This window comes from Falco punctatus, assembly GCF_963210335.1.
Source record: "Falco punctatus genome assembly, chromosome: Z".
Lineage (NCBI taxonomy): Eukaryota > Metazoa > Chordata > Aves > Falconiformes > Falconidae > Falco > Falco punctatus.
In genome coordinates this window covers 14356081-14384018 of record NC_137586.1, presented here as the reverse complement: position 1 = coordinate 14384018, position 27938 = coordinate 14356081, and the positions used below count along the sequence as shown (strand labels likewise).

At 36.9% G+C, this 27938-nt stretch overlaps 1 protein-coding gene and 1 long non-coding RNA gene across 2 annotated transcripts in view; one reads left to right on the top strand and one right to left on the bottom strand.

Moving 5' to 3' along the window:
- The window catches only part of WDR70 (WD repeat domain 70), a 136957-nt gene that overhangs the window by 106344 nt on the left and 2675 nt on the right, over window positions 1-27938 (bottom strand). The window contains exon 5 of the mRNA XM_080372145.1: window positions 23827-24028. Coding sequence (XP_080228271.1) covers window positions 23827-24028 — 202 coding nt within the window. The remainder of the gene's footprint in view (window positions 1-23826; window positions 24029-27938) is intronic.
- Window positions 42-23819, top strand: LOC308056566. Its single transcript, XR_013924876.1, has 3 exons — window positions 42-4868; window positions 5344-14947; window positions 14980-23819. It is a non-coding gene; the product is annotated as an uncharacterized lncRNA (long non-coding RNA).

Below are 27938 nucleotides of genomic sequence, written 5' to 3'. Positions count from 1 at the left end.
TATTCATATAATCTGAGTTTCTCAATGTGATGCATCTAAATATGGAAAACACTTACTTCAGATTTCCTATACAGCCTTTAAAAAAAGAGACAAATACCTCCAGAAGAATCAGTGTATGAAAAAACTAAATCATATGGAGACCTCTCCTCTTCATGAATTATTCAGGGAGTGCTAGGCAACTAAACTCCTAACCTAGATGCCTTCACTAGGTTGGAGGAATCAGGGCCTACATGTGCATGTTCTAAAGTTTTTGCCAAAAGAAGATAAAGAAACAGAGAAGTATTATGGAAAACAGGAGGATACATGCAAACACTGATATGAATCACCTTGGCTGACATTCCTTTGGAACACTCACAATACCTGTTACTCATGGAAAAATATTGATAATATGACAAATGCAGAAAACATACAAAATTAACAAATATTGCAAGGGCCCTACAAAATACTATCTATCCCAATAAAAGTGTTACCTTTATTTTGGCTAACACTCAAAACAGCACAGAACTTATGTCTTGATTTCAAGTACAGGAAGACTACGGAGATGTTACTCTTTCCTTTATTGAGCTAAATTACATTACTCCAGGGTACATTCAAGAATTAAGGAGGTGCTTAAGTAGATGAACTTCCTTTCCAATGCCTACAAGAAGTAAATTTATTTATTCAATACAGATACAGTACTGCGTCTAGCTTCTCTCAACATCATCTAATTCACAGCCTCATGAAATTTCTTCTTATGATCTGAACCAGAGTGTTTTGTCAGGTTTAACCAGCAAGGGAAAAGACCTTAGATTAAATCTTCATTCCAACACATGACTGCCTAAAAATAATAAATCTGTAATGTTATTACAGGTCAAATACAACATACTTTATTAGATGATGGGTCAAATGGTAATTCAGAGACTGTTCCCAGACACAACAGGTAACATGAATTACACCTCTTCCCTTTCAAGCCACTTACCAGCATGCCCCCCTTTTGAAAAGACTCCAATAGCTTAACAATCTAGAAAAGGTACTGCAATTAAAAGTCTCAACATGGTTTCCCAATATCTTTTTTAGATATAAAAATCATACTGCTAAAGTACAGCAAAAGGCCTATCTCATCTGTCTCCTGGGAGACAGTTTTAGACAGATTTCAGGAGGTTACTATTTTTCACCTAGATTCTAAAATCTCATTCAGATAATTTCTGAATTTATAACAAGCCCTTAATTTATGAAGTCATAGTTCATATTAATATTTATGACCTGGGAATTGTTCTCACAATTTATACCACAGAAATTATCTTGAGGCTTTTCTAAAGCAAGTTGTAATCACTGATAAAACTGATTTAAATCTAAAATTGCCTGCACTCATTCATGTTTCCTTCGCAGTTTCCGAGACACCTATTTACTTAAACTGACCTTTTTGGTGATATTTCAGGTATCTTACATTCTGCTCACATAACTACCTACCTATTTAATCTTTATCATCTCAGTTTCAAATGTGTATAAATATTAATACTTCATATGTGCTAAAACAGTATGCACAACTGCCACATACCACCAAAAAGCACCCACACTCAGTGAAGACACAGTTTTACTAGAGCAGCAGGATATACAAAATTACTACCTACAATGAAAAAAATCACAAACATTTTCAGTCAGGCATATCCTTTAAGGTTATTCTTTAGAGCTGAATAAGAGTATTTCATTTTAATGTAGAGGAAAACTTCTATTTACTCTGGAACAGTAAAATAACACACACAACCACAGATGAGCTGACAATGAGAAAAAACAAAAGAAACATGCAACAACTTTGCTCTGAAAATTCTGCTCAGCCTGGCAGGTAACCAAAGAATAGCTTAATTCTGAAATCAGAAAGGGAAAATAATTGCGAACTTTCAACTCTTTGGAGTTTAAGTGCCAAATACTTAGTTCAGACCCAAACAGGCCTCACTTATGCATCCATCTATTTCACATCCAGCTTGATAAGAATTTCTGTACCACACAGATTCCATGTGGAACTTCTACCAGATGGAACATGGCCTAAAAGACACAAATGAATGAATCCAAGAACACAACACATGGTGCAGGACCAAACTGAACCTAACTTTCATTAATGCACCACTTTCAGCTCCTATCCAGTTCCCTTAATTATTTATATTAAATTCCCTGTAAAACATCCTTTATCTAAACTCTACAGATACTTCATCATCATCACCTTTTGCAAAACTCCAGGGGAAAAAAGAAGTGTGAAAGAGACACAGGAAGAATTCTCTCTCTTCCAAGAGAAATCATGAAAACCAAGATTGCACTAAGAATTCCAGAAGCAGTATCCTACCTTTTGATAATTACAACACTCTCATTGGTTTTCGGTCATTAAAATAGCTTTACTCTTCTCCACACTTACCTTCTGTCTTAAATAAAATTATTTATGAAGCATTTTAGAATTTAGAAACCAATACATGTACAAAGTTTAACATTTTTTGCAAAAAAATGCCTCCCCTTTACATAGTTTAAAGGTCAGTGATACTATTTAGCCTTTGTCATGCACAGGGCAAAAGGCAGTTGTAGTTACACACACATCTATGGACATACATTAAAATAATATATGCAGCAGAGTAGGTATTACTGTTTCGTCTGCAAGTTTCATAAGCAGTGGAATTAAGTCCATCAGCAACGCTATACTCTTAATTTTGGACTCATCAAAACTTGAAAAACCAACGCAACCAACAGAGGTTCAATATATGGCATTGCTGTCTAAAACAGACACGAAGATTACTACAACTGAAATAAAATGCATTTTTCCTCTTGTCAAAAGAGCCTGATGATCACTTTAAGACTAGTGATCATGTTAGCATAGAATTTGATAAACATCAAGGCAATACAAGAACCTCTATACCAGTATAAGAATGAAACCTTGTTAGTGAGCTATCTTTGTTAAATTGTACACGTTCTAATGACCAAAATTAAAGCAATACACCATTGGTGTAGACCAAGCCTTAACCTTTGACTTTGTGCAATTTATTTCATTCCCACATATCCCAGTTTCCTCATCTGAAAAATTTGAATAAATAATATTTATCGTAAGGAATCTGCTACAAGGTTTTACTCAAATTCCTAAGGGATCTTGTTATTCTTAGCAAACACACTACAGTCAGCAAAACTAAACAATCACATCTCTAGAGAGAGTTGTCCACAGACTACGCTTTTCAACAGTTCACCAACTGTGATTGTAAAAAGGTGTTCACACAAATGTTTACTCCAGGATCTTGAGAGACACAAAGTTACGCATACCATCCCACTTAGTGACAAATATTCTAGTTGTCTAATTAGGATAAGAAATTAAAACTGTGAAGGGGGTGGAATTCATCAGCTAGTCATGCAAAGATGATCTACAACCACAGGGTGAAGGTAGGGCAGGTGGGGGTTAAAAATTACAGCATGTCTAAGTTACTGCAGGAAGGAAGGACAATTTCCTATCTAGCTCCCACAGCTGGTTCCAATTCTATTACTGTTTCGATTACTAATTCTCCCATGCCACCCATAAATTACCTTCAAAACATTAACATTTAAGCTGTCTTATAGCAGCACAATTTTATGTAATGTGACTTTAACTATGCATCTGGAAAGAGGAAAAGATACATTTATATTGTACACATGAGGTCCATGCTTGGAAAAAACACACCTTTATAAACTCTTCAGTCAGGTATATTCCTTTAACTAAAGCTTACGCCAAAAGAAGGTAGTGTGTTATGGCGAGATGATGTATCTCATACTGTTAAAACTGTTGTAATACCCAATGACACAACAAATTAATTTTCAAAATGTGCAGGGCAAACAGCAAACACTAGGTTAAAAACTACAGCCAGCGTTAATATCTTGGTTTCACTTTTAATCATAAACCTCATAATTTTTAAATTGTTCCCAAGCATTATAAAACATGCTTATTTTATATGCATTATGTATGTCTTACTATAGTATCTACAAATGTTGAGACCCCTTCAGCAAACCATATCAAAAACCTGACATCTACAAATGTGATGTAGTCTGAAAATTCCAAATTATTACAACTAAACAGAGTACTGCTGATTTCTACACAGCAATTAAACAACTACTATTCAGTGTTGCTCAGCTGTGGATTATACAAGAACAGAGGAAAGACCTCAACACATTTTGCAGTGGAATGATGCCCACATCAAATCCAACACTTATTATAGTCATCCCTCAAGGGGTCTGAGGTATAAAAGCATACAGAAGCAAGGCTTTCACTTTTTTACTCAGGCTAAGATAAAGATCCATTGTCTAGACAATACACAAAATTTCAGCTGGGTGCATGGAGAAAGACGACAAAAACTGAAGAACATCATACTTACTGAAATACCTAACTTCACAGATTTTTTACTGATATTATGCTAAGAGCTTGTATATTTCTGTTATTCAGTAACTGTTAGAAAATGCAGAACATTAGATACATTCTATGAGGATCTTTCCTTAATTATTCTATAGGCTTACTGACTTTGTCCACAAGGATCTACTCCATACTATACAAAGATTACTTAAACTACCAAAAAAGTCTTCCTTTTACAACCTAAAATTTCAGTTCTGATTATATGATTCAAATTAAGGCACTATTACTCATGAACATAGTAACCTTGTTAATCTAGCTGAGATGGATTAACAGCAACATTCATGTTCAACTTGGTCATGACAGTTAATGTATTTTTAATACACACTTACATAGTACAAATTTGACAATTTTGGATGTTCAAAACGTTCTATGATTACTTACTTTTGGAGTCAAGAAAGAAAAACATAGTCCATAGATAGAAGGAACTCCGGATTTCAGACTGCCTATCTACTACATGATTTTCAGCAAGACAACTGCTTGCGTGTCTACATATCACAACTTTAAATGAGATAAGTCCCATCTTGCAGGTGTGCTGCGATGATACATTAACAAGAACAGTAGATCTGTTCGCACATTTGAGCTGCTCAGATTCTACCAAGCCAAAAGCCATTATTAATGTCTATTATTAATACAGAATTACAGAATCGTTTGGGTTGGAAGGGACCTTTAAAGACCACCTAGTCCAGGCACCCCACAATCAGCAGGGACATCTTCAGCTAGATCACGTTAATCAAAGCCTCATCCACCCTGACCTTGAATGTTTCCAGGGATGAGGCATCAACAACCTCTCTGGGCAACCTGTTCCAGGGTTTCACTATACTCATCCTAACAACAACAAATAAAAATTGTCTTCTTAACATCTGGTCTTAATCTACCCTCTTTTAGTTTCAAACCATGACCCCTTGTTCTGTCACTACAGGCCCTACTAAAAAGTCTGTCCCCAGCTTTCTCATAAGCCCCCTTTAAGAACTGAAAGGCTGCAGTAAGGTCTCCCCAGAGCCACCTTTTCTCCAGGCTGAACGACCCCAACTCTCAGCCTCTTCTCACAGGAGAGGTGCTCCAGCCCTGTGATCATCTTTGTGTCCCTCCTGTGGACCCACTCCAACAGGTCCGAGTCTTCCCTGCGCTGAGGGCTGCAGAGCTGGATGCAGTACCCCTGTGGGGTCCCACCAGAGCGGAGCAGAGGGGCACAGTCACCTCCCTCGCCCTGCTGGCCACGCTGCCTTTGGTGCAGCCCAGGGTACGGTCGGCTTTCTGGGCTGCGAGTGGGCATTGCTGGGCCACGTCCAGCTTTTCACCCACTAGTAACCCCCAGTCCTTCCCTACAGGACTGCCCCAGCCTGTACTGATGACCAGGGTTGCCCCAGCCCAAGTGTGGGACCTTGCACTTGGCCTTGTTGAACCTCATGAGGTTCCCATGGGCCCATTTCTCAAGCCTGTCCCCCTGAAAGGTATTTGATCCCTCAGATACATCATACTTCGAGGTACCCTAAGTCACTTACAAGCTCATTTAACAAAGTTAAAACAAACAAACCAAACAAAAAAACCCAACCAAACAAACAAAAAAAAAGCCCACACCAGAAAAAGAGCTTTCTGTGTAATGCTCATATTAGAAGTGAAATCTTGCAATTGTTGAGAAAATAGATCTGTGGTATTTCATATCTCCTGTTGACTGACTGGTGACGTTACCAGGGAATGCATGATTCTGTAACTACTGCTTCCATAAATAAGCAAGCTAAAAAAAAAACTCCAGCAGACCTTCCCCTGTTATGCATAGGTCCAACTTTCTACTCTATCAAAAGAGAAACAAAGGTATAAAATAAGCCAAGAATGAGCATGAGAGAAGCAGAGAGCTTATAAACACTTACTGACTTTCCACAGGAAAAGCTGAAGTGGTGGGAAGGAATGTATAACCCATAAAGTAATCTGAATCAAATGCAGTCCAAGAATTTTTGCTCAGATTTGTTCAAATTCCCTGCCACGGACGTTTTCCAGACAACTAATACGGAAGCCAAAACAAGGATTCCTAATTTTGCATAGTTTGCTGAGCTTGGGCAGAATTTAACTCACATTTTGTTCTGTAGGCCTGAATTCTTCATATTGGCCTCGTGTTTGATATCCACCTTGGTCCATGATCCATGAAGTGATATGCTTTAGTATTTCAGCACCATTACTCTGTTTACAGATAAAGTGCAAAGTGCAGATCACTTGAAGGCACTTTTCTTTATGTGTTTGCTTTTTAATTTCACCTTGACTTCTGAAATACATTCAGACACTCTGGATTCTCACTTCACCTGGCTGCCACAGGTAATATCCAATCTGAGACAGCAAAAATGGACCTCTGAATAGAGAATGGTGGCATCCTCTTGTCTTCAGGTTTCTCTCATGAGATCCTGACAATCCACTACAGACAGGGAGAAACATCTCCCAGAATACTCTATTTAGGTGAAGCCTCCCTTCATAAACCAATTATTTCAGAGCCCACTGTATAGGGCAATTATTAAAATGGGAAAACCCTGACAGTGATGGTAACCCACTCCTACCTGTGAACCACTTGCCCCTGGAATTTCAGAGTAATACCAAAATAACAAAACAGAGAAAGCAAAAGAATCCTCCTCTTAAAACACAGTCATCAGTTTCACACAAACATGTACAAAAATTATTAAACCCTACCATAAGCTCTTTACGTACTCTCAAATCCTCGCAGCGTGGAACACAGGTGAGGGAACAAACTAGCAAGAGTGAGCAAATGCATATAAATAGATTTTTGCAGTTGGCTGTGGGTATCAAGAGCTTAAAAGTATCTATTAATACTGAGGCACAGGGTAGATACACATTGCACTGTCAACATTTTGCACAATAGGGGAATGGGGGAGTTCCGGCTAAGACACTAGATTTTTTTTAAAAAAAGCTTAGATATCTGCTCTGAGGTGACAATTACTGTTCAAGTGATAGGCTTGTTTACAAACTTGCACTTAAAGAACTTGAAGAACTCAAATAACCCATAAGCCACATTGTGAACTGCATGCAATTTAACCTATCTACCCCAGTGAAAGACGTGAGATGACCTCCTCAGAACTTGTAATTACAAGAAGGTATCATATGTTAAGCCTAACGTTTACACAGTAAGCCCTTCTCACTGTAAAAGTGCCAAGCTGAGAGATTATTGTCAGTGTGCCTCCGAGCTTCTCCTCCATGCCTTTTCAGCAAAAACAATGGCATAGAGCTAAGTCAGGCAGTGTATTATCAGCAGTTACCACACAGTGTTTTCAAAATGCCTAAGAAATACGGAGCTAGGTTGTTTTCTTTGATGAGAGATGCATGGTTACAGATTGATGATAAATTAAATATTATTTACTCATTTCAAATAAAAATATTCTGCACACTTAGGTGTTTGGATTTTTATATTGGCTCCTGGCCTGCAAGGCATATATCCTAACAAAGAAAGCCTAAAACTACCAAGAATCTTTCTTTTAGATTAACTGTGCCTCAATCACTCACAATTTAACTGCAAAAACTGCAATACATAAAACAGCTTTGAACCAAAATCAGTTATTAGCAACTTCTCCTACTCAAATCAGTTCTGAAAGCGAGCCAACTGCACTAACGGTTATGCAACCATCAGAGAAAACATAGCTTAAAGATACTTTCTTCCTTATATATACATTAGGTTTAAAATGCACCAAAGAAAAATTGTATCACTAACTACTATTCCAAAAAGGTGAACAAACAGGAAGTGCCAGCGGTTGCCTCCTTCTTACTATACTCAGAAAGCAAGTAGGTTTGATACATACATAACCACCAGAAGGAAACATGAATCTTTGCAGTTCTGCGTTGTCATTATTTTTTCTCTCCATACGTTTCAGACTAATGCTTAAAAGTAATACCAACTCTTCTTCTGACACTTCCCTCCCTCACAAACAGCACAAGATCCACACACTCACTGTTCTTACCCCACTGACTCACTGTACTGTTAATTTTTTTTTCATATTATTGATTCTTACTTGCCTAATTCACTTCTGTATCATTTAACTGTTGTGTGTGATCTGTATTATGCAAGGTCTGCTATCACAAATCTAACTGTATACAGTACTTTAAGATGCAGACAGACACAGAATTTTCTCCTGAATCAGCCAGACAGGTTAGGTAATTTCTATGAGCTACCCACTTCAACTTGGTCGCAGAGTCCATCATGAGGTTACTCCCTAAAAGCATCAGACAGGGTTGCAGCTTCCATTACTTCGTATAGTATGACACAACTCCCAAGAGGTGAGCTAATGCAAACTGCATTAAACTACACAGAATTAGACTACAGCTGACAACTATTATTTTTTGACAGGACAGAACTAGTTTTCATAACTATCGTGTGATTTGGGCAGATGCTAATTTAAAATAGCATTATAAATAGTATAGTTATAACTAATTTAGACGTAGTGACATTCATCTTACTCTGGGGAGTTAATAATTTTGCTGAAAATGCAGTGAATTAGTTGACTACCGTTCATTCTGTATTCAAACACTGATTGCAGTTTCTTATTTGCACTATAAGACTTTGGAAAATCACATAAAACTACCATTGAGCTTTCTCAAAAATTCACTGCCTATTCAATATATTGTAATTGTCTTCCCTACAAAAAATATTTTATAGGCAGCAACTGGACTAAGCCTGGTACTAATTAAAATTGTATCTGTTAAATGCAGGAACTTTATTACTATTACTTACAAGCTTGCACTATGACAATAAAAATATAAGCATTTACCTGATATTTTAAAAACCTATTTGTCAGAGATTCCTTTTCGGAAAGGAGAAATGTGACATGGTAGAGATAGCACTGAAATATGACAGCAGAGGTAGGGATACAAACAAGAGGGGGACACAGAAGACCAACAGGATGCCTGATACCTACAAGGCACTGTAGGAAGAAATACCAATTATGACATACCACAGGTCTGTTGCAAAGAAAAAACAAAACCAACCTCAAAAGCCCCAAAACAACTGGCTGCCCTCACCAAAGAAACGGCCACGTAAGGCACCATTTAATCACAGAACAGAACAACTCTGACTGTGAAAAGGAAGGTAATAAATTCCAGGCTAAAACAAATGAAATCATTAGAACAAGTTACTATATCATTGACAGAAAAGATCCATGCCAGAATTTTTACACTGTTTTCTACTGAGGTATACTGAGAGGTTTACTCTGGCACCATTATTTCTGTAATTTAATTTTGGATAATACACACATTTCTACCCACTGAAATCAGTCACAAAACTACTGCACACTTCTACATGACCCAACATTTCACCTCGTGCACCTGCACACCAACGTATATCACCTAAATGAGGTAGGGAAAACCTGAGGAAAAGTAAACATACAAAGAATACATAAATGATATAAAAAAGCAGCTAGTTTACATCTTGTCCAGAATTTTAGTATTTTCCACAGGAAAAGTTAATGGATTTAAAAACATATGTACTTTTTAGATGATCTTAAGATACAGAATGCTCAAAGACCAAGACTTAAAACTGTAGAATAAGAAAGGGTTATCTTTAAAATTATTTGGCATTCTGTGTCACAGAGGTCTTGTGAAATAGGTACGTGCAGTTTGCAGACACTGAGGGTGATTAAGCTTATTTTTTCTTCTAAATTTCCATTCCTGATATTTTCAGTACTTGGCAGAAAAAGGTGATAATACAATGAATGTATTTGAAAAAGGAATGTCACGGAAAAGTGTGTTTATTTTTGTATTTAAGACAAAAGCCATTATGTCATGACATTCTCTTTGCAAAGAAACATTAACTGACTCTTTGTACTGAAAAAGGTTACCAATCTGGTAGCACCGAAAGCCAGCTGATCTCTACAGATGTGGTTACAGCCTGGTATGTTAAGTTTGCTTTCTTTGCAGAGAAACAGTGTTCCAAGACATCTTAAGTAATAGGTTGGACAGAAAAAGGCAGATAAATCTCTATAAATCCAGTTGATGCACAAAACTTGTTAAACTATTGACCTGAGAAAGAAACAGTAATTATCCTAACAGCCATGATTCCTCTCAACTCCATCTATATTTTAAGTGAAGCCTAGCAAGTTCTTGATATATATATAGATCTACATTACATCGTATCTTGAGCAAAATGCTGAAAGACTCTAGTCTAAAAATTGGCTGAAGAATTGTTTCAAGTGCCATAATTGTTGCCATTCAGATGTAGTTCAAAAGTTTAAGAATTAATCACTGTTTTCCCCTTCTACTTAGAATATTCAAAATATGAAGAATGAAAGTACACCTTTCAAAATATGGCAAATTCATCTCGAAGACTAACGCTGACATGATTTGCCTTTTCAACTGAACTGCCTGCATCAGTCATCACATTTATAGTTTATTTTTTGAATGAAATCTGATATTTTACTCTTAATTTGGCTCTTTCGGTCCTGTCAACCCAGCAATTTTACAAAATTTCCTTTGCCTACACATGTGTAGTACAACCGCAGTATCTGCAAGCAAGACATTTATTCAACCTGCAGTAAAGGCAGACTTCCAAGTAGACCCTGCAATGAAGGCTCAATAACACCCAGAAAACACGTCACCCATTTTTGGTGGCTGTCTTTGGAGGCAATGACTAACAGCAAAATAAGCTGGCAACCTCTGCATTTTCCAAGAAAGCTGAAGTCTTTTATTACTTTAATTTCTGCTATTTCAAAACAGGCATGAACCAGCACAGTTCTACACTGAGGGGTCAAGGAGGCTTTAAGTCCTTCTAATTAACTTTGACTAATAAGAAAATAACAAGTCACGGAACACAGCAGAAGCGTACTGCCTACAGACTCCTTTTTACTGTGCTTGCATTTGTCCTGTGACAAGATTTTGCTTGCTCTGAAACTCTGGAGAATCAGCATTATAATTGTTTTTCACAAGACACAACAGGTAAAACTGAATATGATGAAAAAGTCTTAGTCACCTGGTTAAACTTTGGAAAATAAGGGTGTCCTTGCCCAGCCCATGTTCCTCTGTTTTCTAATGTAGCACTGGATAAGATGTAGTCTGTGGGCCTGATCCATTTTACATGTGATCAATACAAAGTCACACACACGACATTACGTATGTGCTTGTTATCACAGAGACTGACTACATTTTGGTGACAGCACAGATTTTTCTTTCTATTACAAGGAAAGGTCTAAAGAATGAAGTACTTCAATATGCAGAACGTGTATGGTCTAACTCAATCAACAGATCTTTCATGCTTTGTTTAATAAATTGAAATAAAAAGAAATTTGACATGGGAAGTCTCTTGTTAAAAATTCAGGTCTATTTCCAACTCCTTTTAAAGATGTAAGCTGATGCATATATGTAACTTCTCCATCCTCCAATTAATAACTGATCTTCCAAAGCTGACAATCCCATTTTTCTAACAGGAGGGGAAAAAACCCCAAAACTGTAACACCAAGAAGTATTTTAATTTTTCTTTGTTTCCCTCTTTAAATAAGTATTAAGACCTATGGTTTAGCTATACCACCTGATAGGAACAGAACAGCTAACTCAAGTTAGAAGAGGCAGCCACTAATATAAAAATTATCATAATTCATAGGACATTGCATCTCTAATAAAGGTTCTCAGCTCTTTCTGACACCTGAATTAATCTACAAACACATACCATACAGTAAGTGATAGGGAAGTATCATCTATATTATTTGTGAAATCCTTGACTTAAAAAAAACAAGCTAAACTTTCTAGCATTTCCATGCAAACAACTCACATATTAGTGAGAACTCTAGCTTCTGCTTTCATTCCAGATATGATTTGAATTATTTTAACTCTTCAAAACTTTTTTCCATGACAAAAATTTTAGTCATACATAGAAAAATAAGTTCTATTTTAATTTCTATAGATCTTTCAGAATTTATTTTCAGCATTCATACCCATTATTATATGAAAGATGACCTATAGGCCTCTGTACTGTAAAAGCGCCACCGTGATTGAGTCCAACCCTTATTTAAGACCTTGTGTTTCACCACACGAGAATGTACATGCGCTTACTGGAATGAATTCCATGCATCTAAATAATCCCAATCAAAATCTTTACATAGTACTATTTGCTCTAAAAACTAGCTCCAAGCTGGTTGCTAAAGAGAGCTGCAGAAAACACGCAAGACAAACAGAAGTTCCAGGAAAGCTGGTACATCTAAGATGTTTTCACTGCCCCCTAGTGCAATTTTGGCGAAGTTAAAAAAGAAAAAAACCCAACAAAACCAACTGATGTTAGCTGTCAATATTTGGGTTGAGGTGATTCTTTGATACAAAGAAAAAGAAAATATTTTTAAGTTAAACACTGGCTGCACCTCATGTGGACAAACTCACACTTGTGTGTCAGCTAGGTAACCCATGCATAAACTCCAATGCAGACAAAACAGCAGAGAACAACCAACGTGCCCATGTCCCTGCAGCACCTCCCTTGGAGGCTAGCCTGTGCAGAGCTCGGTGCTGTCCCAAGCTGCCCAGAATGCAGAGCGTTTATTTTGGGAGTCCATCACTGCCCTCACAAACTGCTCAGTTCCATGAGCTCCTGTTTGCACCCTGAGAGGACATTTTGCTGCAGAATATCAAACATTTGATTTACTGAACACTTACTAGTAAATTCGTTAAGCCTGGAAATAAACATGGAAGTCAAATCATCTCTCTCCAAGTAGCAAATTACGTTTTGTCTCTGTCTTCTGTCTCATCTACAGTGTAAAAGCAAATACACAATGTTGGTAGTTACACTGATGATGCATACTCGGACCTGCTTACAAAACTGGAAATCTATGCCTGTAATCCCACTATAGTCAAGACAAGCATTTACATGGAAAAGAACCTCATCCTCCAACCTTAAATAATGAACCTGAGCTGCACAAGACAGCTATTCATTAGCTATTTGCATTAAGCCCTGTTTTAGAAAACTGAACAGAAAGCTCCTTATTCCTAATGCAAAAAGGGCCTGTCTAAACTATTACATTTGGTGGGGGGGAAGTAAAGGTTACATTATTTACTGCCTTTTTGCTATTCTTGCAACATGATGCTTGTGATACAAAAATAACTTTTACTTTACAGAAGTTTTACTTGAAAACAAAACACTACATCTAACTCACCTGAATTTTTAAACTACATTAGGGTCCTCATAGAAATAGATATAAGATCTTAATAAAGGCTTCTTTTTCACTTTTCTTCTATCTTACCTTTCCTTCTACCTTACCTTTCATTAAGTAGGTATTCTTTGAGACATTTCAAAAAGTTTTTCTACAAAAAACAGATCTAACATTGGTAATTTTCAAAATTAAAATACCTCTAGTAGAATAATGCAATAAATAGTTTACAAAAAAGCAACAAGTACGCTCACTGGAATTCAACTGGGAGATTTAAAGATATTTCAATATCCTCAGGACTGGAACGTGAAAAGGGATGGTTAAGAAAAATTCATATGAATGATTCTTTATGATTCTTCAGTTCCTTTAGAGAAAGTGATCCTTTTGGTTTTTGAAAAGACTTCAGGAAAAAATTGTAACATACACCCGTAACATTTGGTTCTATGAACATTTATCAATCTTTAGTTACAACGATGTGTAGAACAAACATTTATAAATAGTAGACAAGGTAACTCAGCAAAATACTATTCAAGATTTTAATAAGAAAATAATTGTGTTAGGTATTAAAATCCAAAAAAAGATAAGCAGCAGTAAAGGAAGTTCACTATGATTGTTGTGCAATCTGGACAGTGTTAGCAACAGGTACATACAGGCCCTATATACTACTAAGTGCCCACCTGCAAATAAGAGATACCATTGCAGCAGTTGTAAAACATTACATGTGGTAGTCTCACATTCATAAAAATCCAAAGCCATCTTTCAAACAAACAGGAGACATTCCAAAAGTCAACAAAATTGCTCTCCAAGGATACCATTGGAGCAGCCTGAAGTTCCAACAGTTTGACATAAATCTTTTGTTAATCAAAAATCCTGTGAAGACTTGTTTTGGAAAGGAAATATAACTGCATGTCACCTACACTCTTCCTTCAAATATAGCCCTTTAAATTATTTTATCATCCCCACCATAAATATTTCATATACTTGTTATCATCCACTTTATCTTCCTCTTCATTCAAGCAACAGTTCTCTATACCTGGTTTTCTCATTGTTCTGTTTAGAGCATAAACAGCTTTTTGAAAAAGATAACATTCACTTGACAGATACGAAGAAAACCTGCTGTCTTCCATTTATATATTCCATACTGATACCAACAGTGTTGAATAATTTTCGTGTCACTGTTAGCTCCCTTTCCAAATTCAGAAATATTTTATGTATTCTAACACTGATAGAGACAATATGCTATTTTGCTTATGAAATTCCATTTGAAATGTGTTGCAATTGCCAAAAAAAGCATCATGTAACAAGGTAACTAGTTACCACTTTCTTTTGACTGTGTAAGCATTTCAGGTTCTCAAAGAATAAATTAATCTCGGTCTCTTCACCTCTAAAGATCCCAACTTCTACTGGAAGTAAAGAAAGTAGTATTTAGGATCAGATGTTCGTAAAGAAAGTAGTATTTAGGATCAGATGTTCATAAACCAGGGGTCCTCAAACTACGGCCCGCAGGCTGGATACATCCCCCCAGGGTCCTCAATCTGGCCCCCCGTATTTACAGAACCCCCCGACGGGGGTTGGGGGGGAAACCAAGCAGCCGCAGATGGCTGCCTGCCACTGCATCCGCATGCTGGCCCCTGTTTAAACAGTTTGAGGACCCCTGTTCATAAACCATTGCATGCATGGAATTTCCTAACATCTCCTACTACAAATTCTTGTTAAATAACACTGTATTGAAAGTACCGTCTTGTGACCGAGATACACACATTGAGTATGTGTTTAGAAAGAGTTAGAATTTTTTTTCTTAAGAGTTAGGTCACAGAATTGTACAGCCTCAAAGTTACCCATGCCTCAGACATACCTGGCAGAAAAACAACAAAAATCCACTCTCCCTCTAAGAACAGTAGAGGGCATAGCTTCCATAAAATCTTCTGGCTCTAAAGAAACCAAGGGGTCTCAGGACAGACAAGCATGAAGACCCCACAATTCAAGCGTGGGAGCTCCACAGCCACAGTGTATTTGGCTCAGAGATGAAGATCGCTTTGCATCACTCTTAGCAGTTCTCTTTCCAAATACAGAAGCTGTACCTGCAGCTCCTAAAGCAGCTTTCCACAGGCTCCATCACATCAGGCTGACCTGATAAAGCATCTCTAAAGGAACTAGAAAAAACAGGACATAAGAAGATCTCTAATCTTTGTTTCAAAGGACAGTAGTAACAATAAGTATGTTCTATATCACATTTTATTCAATATTACTAAAGTCACCTCTCAAATTTGTAAGTACCTTGCAGTAAAACATGTATATACATGTTGGAAGAAGGGCTCGCCGGAGTCAAGAAGACGCTCAATATGAGTTATGCATCTTGCTCAACTTTATTAGTTTCTAACACTACTTATATAGAACTGATACACATGCATATTCGTAAAGCAGAAATATAACTAGTTAGTAGTCTTTAAACACGCGCGGTTTCACACCCCTAATTATCATGACTAAAATAAGCATTCTATCCACATAGCTAATTGTGTTGCTGTGCTTCAGCCTTGTAGTTTGTTACTCCCTATTTTCCCATACGGGTCCCCATCTTTCTTGGCCCTGCACCTGCTTTCCCAGCAGCTGCAGCTTGTTACAGCCACGGCCTGTTGGCACAACATAATTACTTGGTCTCAGGATTCAAGAATAGCTCAAGGCTACCTTCTTGTTAACTTCCGCACAGCAACTTCAGTACAATTCTGATTACAGGCCTATTCTAATACCAGGCCTGGATTGTGCAGATCTTCAGAGATTCTAAGGCCACGCTTCTGCAGCCATTCTTCTACATATACATACGTATATATGCCTACTGATACCTTCACAAATTATTTCTAGAAACAAACTCATAGGATTAAGTATCCATATGTAGAGGGAACATTCTAAAACTTCTCATATTACTAATTAAAACGATATCATGTCACCAAAAAAGCATGGTGTGATTTATAGCAGAGAAGTCTTGGCCTTACCATGCTCTGCAGGATTGATAAATAGATAGTGTAAATACATTCATTTTCTCTGGGTGCAACTGCAAACCACAAACCCTGGAGCATCAGGTTGGAAGAGGAGAGGAGCAAGTTCCCCATGCCTTTTTATGAAAGGCAAACATTCCCTAAGGGAATGACCCTGTTAGCTTCCTCTTCTACATTGTCCATATGATGCTCTCAAGTCTCTTATGTTAAGTATTCATCCCCTTCCAGCTTCTAACTGACTCTCTCACATTGAACTTCGTTATAAAAAATTTAGAGGTTGATTTTGTTTTCTTTCAATTTTTGCCAAGCTTGAAAATCCTTTCAAACTTGCTTTTGAGATAATCTTTCTCAGTCTTTGCAACACCAGTAACAACATCAATGATCCTTAACAAAAATTTTATTACTTGTTCCAAGTTTAATACAAGATATATTTTCCTGATTTTTACAGCAGAAATACTGTCATGACTTAAGAACATACTATGCATATATATGACAAAAGTATTTTCCTCCTGATTATTTGGGAAGGTAACACAAAAGGAAATGTAAAGCAACGGTAATTGCTACTTATTTTTCATCAACCAATCAATGACCGGAAGTAGTTCAAAAGTAATGCCTCTGACGCTCAAACCCATACTTTTCTGTCACTATTGCACACACAAAAATTGCTTTGTTCAGCTTACTTCACTTTTTCTTTTTTAGACAAGATGAAACATGACTGGGTAAGTAAGACTCAGCAGTTACCAGGATAGACAATCCTTAGCCTAAAATGTTGTAACTCCTTAATACAACTACAAATTCCCATAACATTTATTTATTTTTACACCAGCATGATTTTTAGCCTGGTACCATAGCCAAATTCTAACTGAAGCAATTACAGGCTACTTGAATTCTCCATGTATATCATCATGAAATGGCTTTCTTCCTTTCTGTGCAAACGAGTGTTCCTGGTATGTCCTGTTAAGCTTCTGCAAAAATTTAATAAGTGTCTCAAAATAATTTTAAAACTTGGAATATGGCTACACTATCATTTTGGAAATATGCCAAAATCTGAGTACAGCCTTGAGGAGGCCCAAGGCTGTACTTGTTTCAGGGACATAATTACAACATGATTAGTATCCCTTTGGAACTGCAAGGAGAAACGATTCTTCTTTAGAGTAGAGAACTAACTGCAGCTAAGGTCCAGACAGAAGATAAAGCCTTGCAAGTGCATCTGGCAAATTCTTCCAACAACCACTCCTATACGTGTTGCTTCAAGTGAGGAAAAGTGTCACAAGACGCTAGGACTCTGTTAAGTTCTGTTAAAGATCTCAGCACATTTTCTAATGACATGTAGAAAAGAACATTAATAAATACACTGTTACTAATGTATTTTAATAGGTGTCATCCATTACCTTGAAAAATGCTTATGTCCTAGATTTAAAGCTGTCCACCTACCAGCTCTGACATGACTGCTTTGACTAGAGTCCTGTCCCCCTCCAACCAGATTTTGTTCTGGTTGCACAAGCACCCAGTCCATCCTCCCAAGGCAAAAAAGTTGGAAAAGACTACTCATCTCCCAACCTCAAAATTTACCACATTAAATACTGCCCTTGTTAAGAATCTGCTTTCTGAAAAACAAGCCATTTTCTCTTTTAAAACATCCCTGCTTGGAAACAAAGATTTTCTTGAAGTTTTCCACAAAGGCGTACTTTTTGGCATAGAAAACAAACCTGAAAAGCTTCAGACTACAAGAGACACTGCCTCCTCACTCCCCCTCGCAGTTTACAACTGTGGAAAAAAAACAGCACTGGAAATCCAACAAGGTTTTTACACCATTAGGACAAAGAGCACTACAGAAAAGCACAGATCACAACTCAGACAACTCTTATTTTCCTTACTCCCCAAATTAATGCAAGTCTTTCATGTAAAAAGGAAAACTATAATGACAGGAAAATATCAGAGGGAATTGATACCAAGTGTACCTACTGTCCTTAAAATATACTCAATATAGCAGTATTCCTTACACTACTACAAAACAAGCACTGCAAAGTATCTATGTAAGTACTTATAAGCATATTGTGCCTTGCTAAGAACCAACACTTCTGGCATAAATTTTACTAAATTAAGTTATTATATTTTAAAGGTAACTACCATCAGTATTACCACAGAATTTAAACACAGAAAAACGCTTTACAACAACTATTACAAAGACTTCAGTATATAAACTGAACTTACATAAATTCAGAGAAAAAAGTAACTCAAGTCAGATTCTACGTAATGCAATATCTATGTTTCTTGTCAAAAATTTATGTTCATTTTGTAGCACATGTAAATGTAAATTACAGAAACATGTAATGCGTAAACTAATAGTGCTGATTAAAAACATTCAGCAACTGCTGTTATTCTATTTCCTGTAAAGATGCCAATGAAGTATGAAAAATTCCCATCAAAGATAATAACCACAGCTACCCCTTCCACCTGACAATTATTCAGTAAATAATTATCAGCAAAATACCCAATATGAGCTAGGCAATCCTAGACTCAAAAGATGCTAACCTCATTGCAAGCAATTGTGACAAATGACAGTCTCTCACAAGAAAGCAAAACCAACTGAACAACCAGGGATGGAAAAACAATGCTCCTATACTAAAAATCACATCTAAAGTCAGGCTTGAGAGACTGTAGCAAGGTACCATGGCAAAGCCAGCATTTTGATGCATTTCATCTGCTATACAAAGTTCTCAAGACTTCAGATTACAGAACTGCAACTCATACATAACAAAGAAAAAAATATTTCCTTCATGGTCAGAAATATAGATGTTTGTGTTTTAGAGTTACTTCAGCAGAAAAATATGCTAACAGAAGGGAGACACTCTCACAGTACATCTGGAAACAAAACAAAAGAATTTTTCAATGGAGCTTTCCGTTTCTCCTCTCCCAGTTCTGCCCCCATGCGTACCAACCACAGCCTGATGTACAAGCAAGAAAAAGGAATCATGGAGTTCTTGTAATTGCAACACCTGCCTTCCTTGGGGCTCACAGGATCACACTGTGATCACCAATCGATCAACAGGAAATCAGGAAAGCACAGCTGCTTCCTGATTCCCTTCACAGGAAAGAAAATAACTGAGTTCATGAGCAACAGTAACAGGAGGCTCTAGACCCCAAAGGCCTCTGGCATCCACACTGACACAGAATCTTCCCGGTTATAAATTAACTGTTTAGACTGAAAACCCAGAAGTCTCGTATTTCTGCTGCTCTGCTTATTCTCAACCAAATCTATTCTAGACTGTTTTGTAACTATTGTCTTAAGTTCAGACAAACTTAAATCACACCAGTCTGCAAGTTACCTTTCTGTCTGAAATTTTTCATTGGGGTCTTTTAACTACAGTTTCCAGTAATTCCACTCCATTGAGCCAGTTGTACCATTATTCAAAAACACATAAATAAAAAAAAATTAATACCACCATCTTGCTAGAAATTAAAACAGTCAACCAGCTAACAACACGACTACTGAGAAAGACAGGCTGAAGTAAAAATCTGCTGTTTGTGCACATTGTTTTCCCTTTGGCATTCTAGAGAAGTTTACAGAACTAAAGCAAGAGTTTTGCTAAACAAGATGCCCGCCGCTCTTTGGAGGGATAATGAAAATAAAACATATTCAGTGCTCAGAATCCATAAAACTGACAGGCATGCAAGCAATTATATATAAATTTTAAAAAACCCAAAAATCTGTATATCATTGTCACATGACAGACATCAAGTTGAAGCAACAATCCAGTTGCTTTTTCGAAATAACTTATATGTGTAATAGACTGCATTTTACACTTTTCAATGCACAAAGCCTTAATAAGGTGCAGCCATCTTTGATGGAGAACAATAGAAAATAGGTACACAGCACACCATAGCACTGAAAGGTTAAAAAGAAATAGATATTTTCTATTATGTTGCTGATAACCCCCTCTCCTCTTAGTAAGTTCTACGACTAAAACCCTTACCCTGTCCTGTGAAACCTACATATTGTCTCCAAAAATACATAGTTTTACCACTTAAGAGATGTTATACATCTTCCTGCAATTTCCTAATTATTAAACAACACTGTTCTCCCACACTGCTATGCTATGTAAACGAGTGTTCGCCATTTGGTCACTGTCTCCTACAAAAGCTCTTTCATTCCATAAATATAAATAAATGAAGGAGTCTGTTACTCCTTATAGATTAATAGCACTAATCTATAGTTTGAACATCATTACATTTAGGAATCCATACCATACTCACCACTGACACAAAAGAGGATTATACCATATACTAGAACAGTAGTATGTATAGGACTCTTGGTTAACATGAACCTAATAAAATTACTAAACAAAAGAGATGTCAAGGGACACCAATTGAATATTTAGTGTATTACCATTATAGCTTACTTGACCCGTGTGGTGAAACTTTGATGCAAACAATTAATTTTGCTAATTCAGTGTGAGTAGGCAAGACCATTGCCAACACACTTACTTGAAAAGTTTGTACACATATATACTTTACTTCAGAATGCTAAAAATAGAATGCTTTTTGCTAAGCACAGAAAGTGACGTCTTCAACAGAGCACGGAACCAAGTGAAACATTTTCCCAAACTTTAATCCAGCCTCAGAACAAAACTGTTAAACCACAAGCTACCTGTATCAATTCTCACAAGCAAAAGAAAATCCAAGTAATTTCTGGTGTGACTTACAAGAAAAAAAATTAGGTATACAAGATGAACCACAATTACTTAGCTAATCTGATAAGTGCTGTTCATAAGCAAAATTCTCTATGATTTTCCAACACCTTCAAAATTTTGTAAATATTAGGAAGAACAATCTGGAAATACTCAGTTTAGGAATTTTAATTCCTTAAGACCCTGACAGGAAGGCATTCCACAGAAATGTGACTTTTTCTTTCTTTACCGCCAAGATAACTGCTGCCTGTAATTCTGGTGTTTTCAAACCTACATTTTTTAGGAAAATAAGGACATAACGTAGCAACAAAGCAAAGAAAAATAAAGTCTGTGTAGGAAATATGAGGATGAATAGCTACAACTTTCTGATGCAAAGATTTGCACAACACTTCTATGAAATATTAGCAGACATGACACTTAACCTTGGATGTAGTCACCAGGATATAACATGATTTCAAGTTTATACTGTTTTATTTTAGTGTTACATACACTGAAATCCTTAAGAGTATCTTTGAGAACTTTTACTCTCCCAAAGATGAAAAATACCTGGCAGGACTTGATTCCCAAGCCTGGTTGTTTCTCTCCGTGTGGCTTCAATTATTCAGTGCCATAGTTACAAGCTATGTTACAAGCCTCAGGAGTGCTGACAGCAGAGCAAAAGATTGGGCTTTTTCTGGGAAGAGAAATGTGGACAGCTAGGTAGAGCTGTGATTTAGAAGGGCATTCTGATGAGACCCCAAAGAAAGAAAAACACACCTGTGCAGAACAAGCATACATTTTTTGAGGTTTACCATTTCCTATTACATACATGCACAGTTAGGAGTTATTAATAGGTACTTTCAGAAGTTGTTCTTTGTGTGATATATTGTGTTTTTTCCAGAAGGACAGGCATCCAGGTTCACCACAAACTGTGTACACACCAACACTCTGGATGATATCGAAATAGGTTGAAATTTATAGACAAAATAAATGTTTGAACAAGATCAAACATTCCCTTCAGCATCAATATACCCAACTACTGTTCAAGACAGGATTATTCTGATTATCTGTTGGAGAGATTCATGTTTGATAGAATTTCTCGACAAAGCACTGTATTTTAAGATTTCACTGTGAGTTGGAGATGTACAAACAAGCAGACCAGAGACAGGCGAACAGACGAAAACTGGCAAAAAAGCAGCAGTGACTTCAATATGACATGATCCACAGCAACTGAAACCTGCTCAGTCTATGACCTCAGGAATATGGACTCACTCCACAGTGCATAACAGCTAAAAGGTAAGAGAATTCCTGACACAGATCAATAGTAAGTCATAAGTTAACTATAAGGTTCACAACATTCTCAAAGTTTGAGATTTCTCACTATTTATATCCCTAAGACAGAAGGGCTAGTGTCCCCTCTTACGTGTGGGATACACATGAGATCACTGGAGACACAGAGCCAAAATGTACAATTTGACAATTAAAGAAATCCACAGGCAACAGTGAATCAAGCAGATCAGATGAAGTCATAAAAAACCCTAAGGCAGCAAAATTTCCCAACACTTATCTCCTGAAAAAAATCACACCAAAAAAACAAAAAAAAACCCAAACAAACAAATCATAATCACACAAGATTAGGCTCACTCTAAAAATCAGTTATGTTATTGCTTAAGAAATTCCTCTTCCTTATTTTGAGTAGTCTAAATTCATGTTTTAAAGGTCACAAGATGAAAAGCAAGACATTTTATAGGAAAACAACAAATGAACACCTAGCTAAAACTGAAGAAGAATTTAAAAGAAACCCTTGAGACCCCTGGGAATTTGTTTCTTAGGATTAGGTTTATATTTGCGTAACAGGACACAGGTTTTTTCTGCTATCAAATGGTTCAAAACAGCATAAGGTAAGGCTGTACTTACAGGACCTCTATCATTGTTGCTACAAAACAACAAGGAAACCATCATACAAAATCCACTGCCACAAAATATTCAGTCCAGGGAATTTTGCAGAATGAACATCAAACTTAAACTTTCAACCAAACAGGAACAGATTTGCTGACTGAGTATCTGTAAAACCCAAGTTAAGCTGCTAGGGTTTTTCTTGCTTTTAACATAGATAGAAAAGACAACCTATTCTCACTCTGACAAACTGGCCTGGCACTTTTTAGATTTAGAAAAAAAACCAAAACAAAACAAACAAACAAAAAAAAAAAGAAAAAAAGAAAAAAGCTCTCACCACAGTCCATTTTCTCAGTTTTGGTACAACTGTTCTCCCTGGATTCAAGCCCACCTCCATCTCATCTTTATTGTAAAAAAAAAATCTACACATCATTGGGATACAAACCATATAAAACATTTATATAAAATATTTATTTATATAGGTCTTTTATAGTGTGAAAACAAAAACCAAGTAAACTATATATACTAATTGATGATTAATTTCCCTTGAGATTCACATGCACACATTTTTTAAAAACACTGATATTTTTAAATGAAAACAATTATTTGCATTTGTTGAATAATCATTAGAGGGGAAAAAACAGAAAAAAACCTGTGTTTCAAACAACAGTCATACTTCACCTGCAATTTAAATCATAAAAGAAAGAGCACACTTACAAATTATAGTTTACTCCAAACATTAAAACACTAAAGAGGAACAAAAGACTTACATTATCATCCTCTTCCGTATCATCATCAGTATCATCATCACTATCCTTGAACCCAGGCGGAAGTGGTGGCCCAATGAATTCATCATCATCTTCATCATCATCATCAGGATCCTCAGCTGGACCTTGAGAAGTCTGGGATTGCATGGAAGGCCCAATTAACCCTTCATCTGAGCTATCTTCGCTTTCATTACAGGCCGTCCCTCTGCATGGTAAGATTTTAAAAATTACTATTTCAAGAACATCAGCACTTTCATAGGAATTTTCAGATAAAAGATACTGAGCATTGCTGTAGATTTGTGAACATTGAAATTAGCAGCAAAATGTAAACTACCTTATATTAATAGAGCATAGGCCCACTGTCATCTTGAAAGCATAAACAAATCTTTAAAAAACAGGAATACCATAGTGACAGTTAAAAAAACTGGACAAAATAAAACAGGAAAATTTAGATTGCAAAGACAACAGTACCACCTCACTAGTATGGAGTTTGATACCGCTTAGAAGACAACGGAATACATTGTTACAGAGCATTTTCAAGGTTCTGCTTCAAGTCGCAGTTTGTGCAGATACTCTGCACCTCTGTTGGCTGAGTGGAACTCAAAACAGTAATCATGCAGGCTCACAACTAGAGACACGAAGCACAGCAGTTTTGCCCAAATCAGTTGCGTGAACACATTTTTGGCATTGGAAAATTTCTGATAAGTAAGTAGAGCTATTTAGTCCATGTTCAGTTTATTCAAAATAAATGTGTTCCCTCTGCTGCTAATTATCAAGTAGGCAGTATTCTAACTGGCAGAAGGTCTAAAAGCCGTAAGCAGAAAACTTTGCCTTTTGACTAGATACAGTGTATCATTACTGTGATACCTTGCAACCGGAATCAGATGTTCCTTCAAATTCAGCGAGAAAAGCTCAAATTGTGAAACGTGGTTTGAGAGCTTAAATTTTAAGAGCATGCGTGTGAGGTTTTGAGTGAGCAGACTGCAAAATGTAGTTTTAACACAGGAAAAATAAGAAGACTACAGAGATACTGGTTTTTATTTTAAAGTTTAGGTTATCACTTAAAATCTGTAAGGAAAGCACACAGGTTTAAGAACATGATAAAGGACCAAGCATGTATGTTCTAAACTACATAACTGTGACGGAGAATACAGCCCCACTCTGCCCCCCAAATCAGCTGTACACCAAGCAGGCAGTAGGTTACACAGTAAATATTTGTATTACGTAAGCAACGGAAATTCTATTTTAGAAAGAAATCAAAACGATCTAAAGGCAACACCAATTAAGTCCTCAGATGTTACAGCAGTGAGAAGGGTTTGCATGCATGAAAGCTTGTCTAACTTTTCCAGCTATATTTATTGCCCTAATAAAAGATGTTACCTCTACAAAAAACCTGTTCTACATGATGACAGACATTTAAAGACCTAGATCGGGATATGATTATCTAACAAATCTAACTCACATGAAAAGAGCCTCTCTTACTTTACAGCAAAGGGGCAATTAGTACTCTTATCAAAAGGAAGCTTTTACAGCTTGTGAGGAAGGGGTTGGGACCTTCAAAGTTCTTCAGGTTAGGTATCCGCAGAACTAACCTTACAATACTATGTGCAGAAGAGTTGTGTTTCAAGAGCTAATATGCATTCCCAGACTATCGTTTCCCTAAAAGCTGAACTACTTAATTAGTTTTGGAACGGAACCAAATATACACTGTAGCTGCCAGTGAGAAAATGTACACAACGTAATGATTCAAGGAGGCCTGGAGTCCCAGATTTTCAGATCTTTCTACAGATGCCCAAGAACAATACCTAGCTTCCTTCCAAATTGCTATCCTTATCAACCCCGCTCATTTGCTAGGAAGGATAAATCAATCAAATCAAGCATTTCAGTATTCTGAGAGGCAGTGTAATCACTCTGCAAATGAAATGGCCAGAATCGCCGTGCTATTCTTCACCAAACTCCAAGCTTGGCAGGGACAGCCAAGTGCTCCAGCTACTAGTATTGTCTACCCTGACTGAAAGAAAGACAAACGTTAGAACATCCCAGTGCAGCCAAACCAAAAAAACCATCTGCCTTTCTGACAGCAACCAGGAGTGGTGCTGACAGTAAGACAAAACAAGTGGTTTTTCCTTCAACTTTCAGCCTTACAGTCTTACTCTACCAGAGGCCATAAAGAATGAATCAGTTCATCAGCCTCTTTCCAGGATTTAGAGAAGTGTAAGAAACTGGTTTTTGCCCTCCCTCATGACCTCCGCAGTAAGTGAAACAAGCCATAAGAGGGGAAAAAAAGCTGCATTATAGCACGGATGGCACACAGACAGGGGAAATAACAAAAAACAGTCTGAGAGTTGTGCAAGTATGTGGGCAAATCTGCTCCTTGTGTTTACTCTCCTCACATCACCCATTCTGTTTTTTTCAGGTTTTCCTTTCTTATATACTAGTGGATGCTTTCATTTCACAAAGCATTATTATTATTATTATGTACATAAATACTGTAACTACTGTAAACATTTATCTACAGCAAAGCAGCTCAAAAGCAAAAAGAATCAGTAGCTGTTCTAACTGGAAGGTTCTAACTGAAAATACTTGGAATTTTAGAGAGGCAATATTCAAGAAACTGCTGCCATTTTCAGAGAACAGAACAAGCTACATATATTAGATCAGTTTATAGTAACTAAAATCCACCTTATAAAAAGAGCTACTGACAGTCCTGTATTTCAGACTTAAATTCTCTGTTGTAGGACTGCTGCTCTGAGTCACAATGGCATGTCTCCTTCACTAGCTTCCTGTTTTTAGCAGTAAGTACTAAGCTATATATCACATTTTACAAGGAAACTTAAAAACTTCCCAGAGAACTTTTCATGTCATGCCCTCCCTTCTCAGTTCTTGGTAAAAACAAAAAAGAAAAACCAAGAAAATTTAGTATCAGCAGAGCTCTGGTGAGTTGCCACAGCCTGCCTAATAACTCAGAATACTGAAAGGTATTTGTTATCTTCCTTTATCCAAAGTCACCAGAGTTCTCTTCTGCAAGTTCATTAGTGAAATGCAATGATTAGGGCAAGGCTCTGTATCAGCTGGCTGCTCTCCACCTCACCATTTGTTTTGATTCCTTATATTGAAGTCATCCATATACAGTACACAATCCCACTACATTTGAATTTTTGTGATCCATCATTATTTCACCAGATAGATATCTATGATCATCAAAAGCAAATAGGAGCACAGACTATTCTTCCCTTATGCACAAGACATAACATAGGATCTATGGGGTAGTATATTGTGTGATTGGTTACTTTAGTGACAGTGCACAGGTCATTTGACTTTTCCATAGAGCAACAGGTGAAAAGTAGATTTTGCAACACAAGTCTATTATAACCTAACACATATAGACACTTATCAGCCTGTAAGATACATATATATAGGTCTACTAGTCTTCTACGGGTTATTAGACTTCCATAGGTACAAAAACTTAAAAGTTAACAGTGCACTTCCTGCCACGCAACACAGTTGCGTGGCCCCCATTACCTTCAGCTACTTTTGATACCCCAGCATTTCAGAATTCAAGCTGTCCAAGCAGTAGCACTTATTGTTTGTCAATAACAAAAAAAGGCTGGCAAGTTTGAAAGTAAATTTCATACTGAAGTCAAAACAAAATACTCCCTCAATCCCACCACAGTTTTACACAACGTACCCACAGAGGCTCTCCACCTACTTTGCTTTTGTTTTCAGCAGGCGCAAACAAGTATATTGTATGTACAGGTGGGAACAATATCTGCTCGTTAAGTCAGCACCTGTGGTCATTACCTTTGCCCTAATATTTTCCAAAAAAAACCACAAATAATTTTGGTGGTTTTTTTTTTAAAGTACACCGAACAGGATAGGGAGGAGACTGCAAAATTAGCTATTAAATATACATAATGTCTATATTTATAAATATTGGCACATATTTCAGAAAGCACAGATAAAAAGATAATCAGTATTTCCACTTAAATACTTTGGACAACACAGACATGTTCACACAAGTTAAGTGACACTCATGGTCTTAAAAAAATAAAAAAACCACCAAAAAAACCCTCTTCAGATAAGAAAGCTGTTACATGGAATCTCCCACCACATCT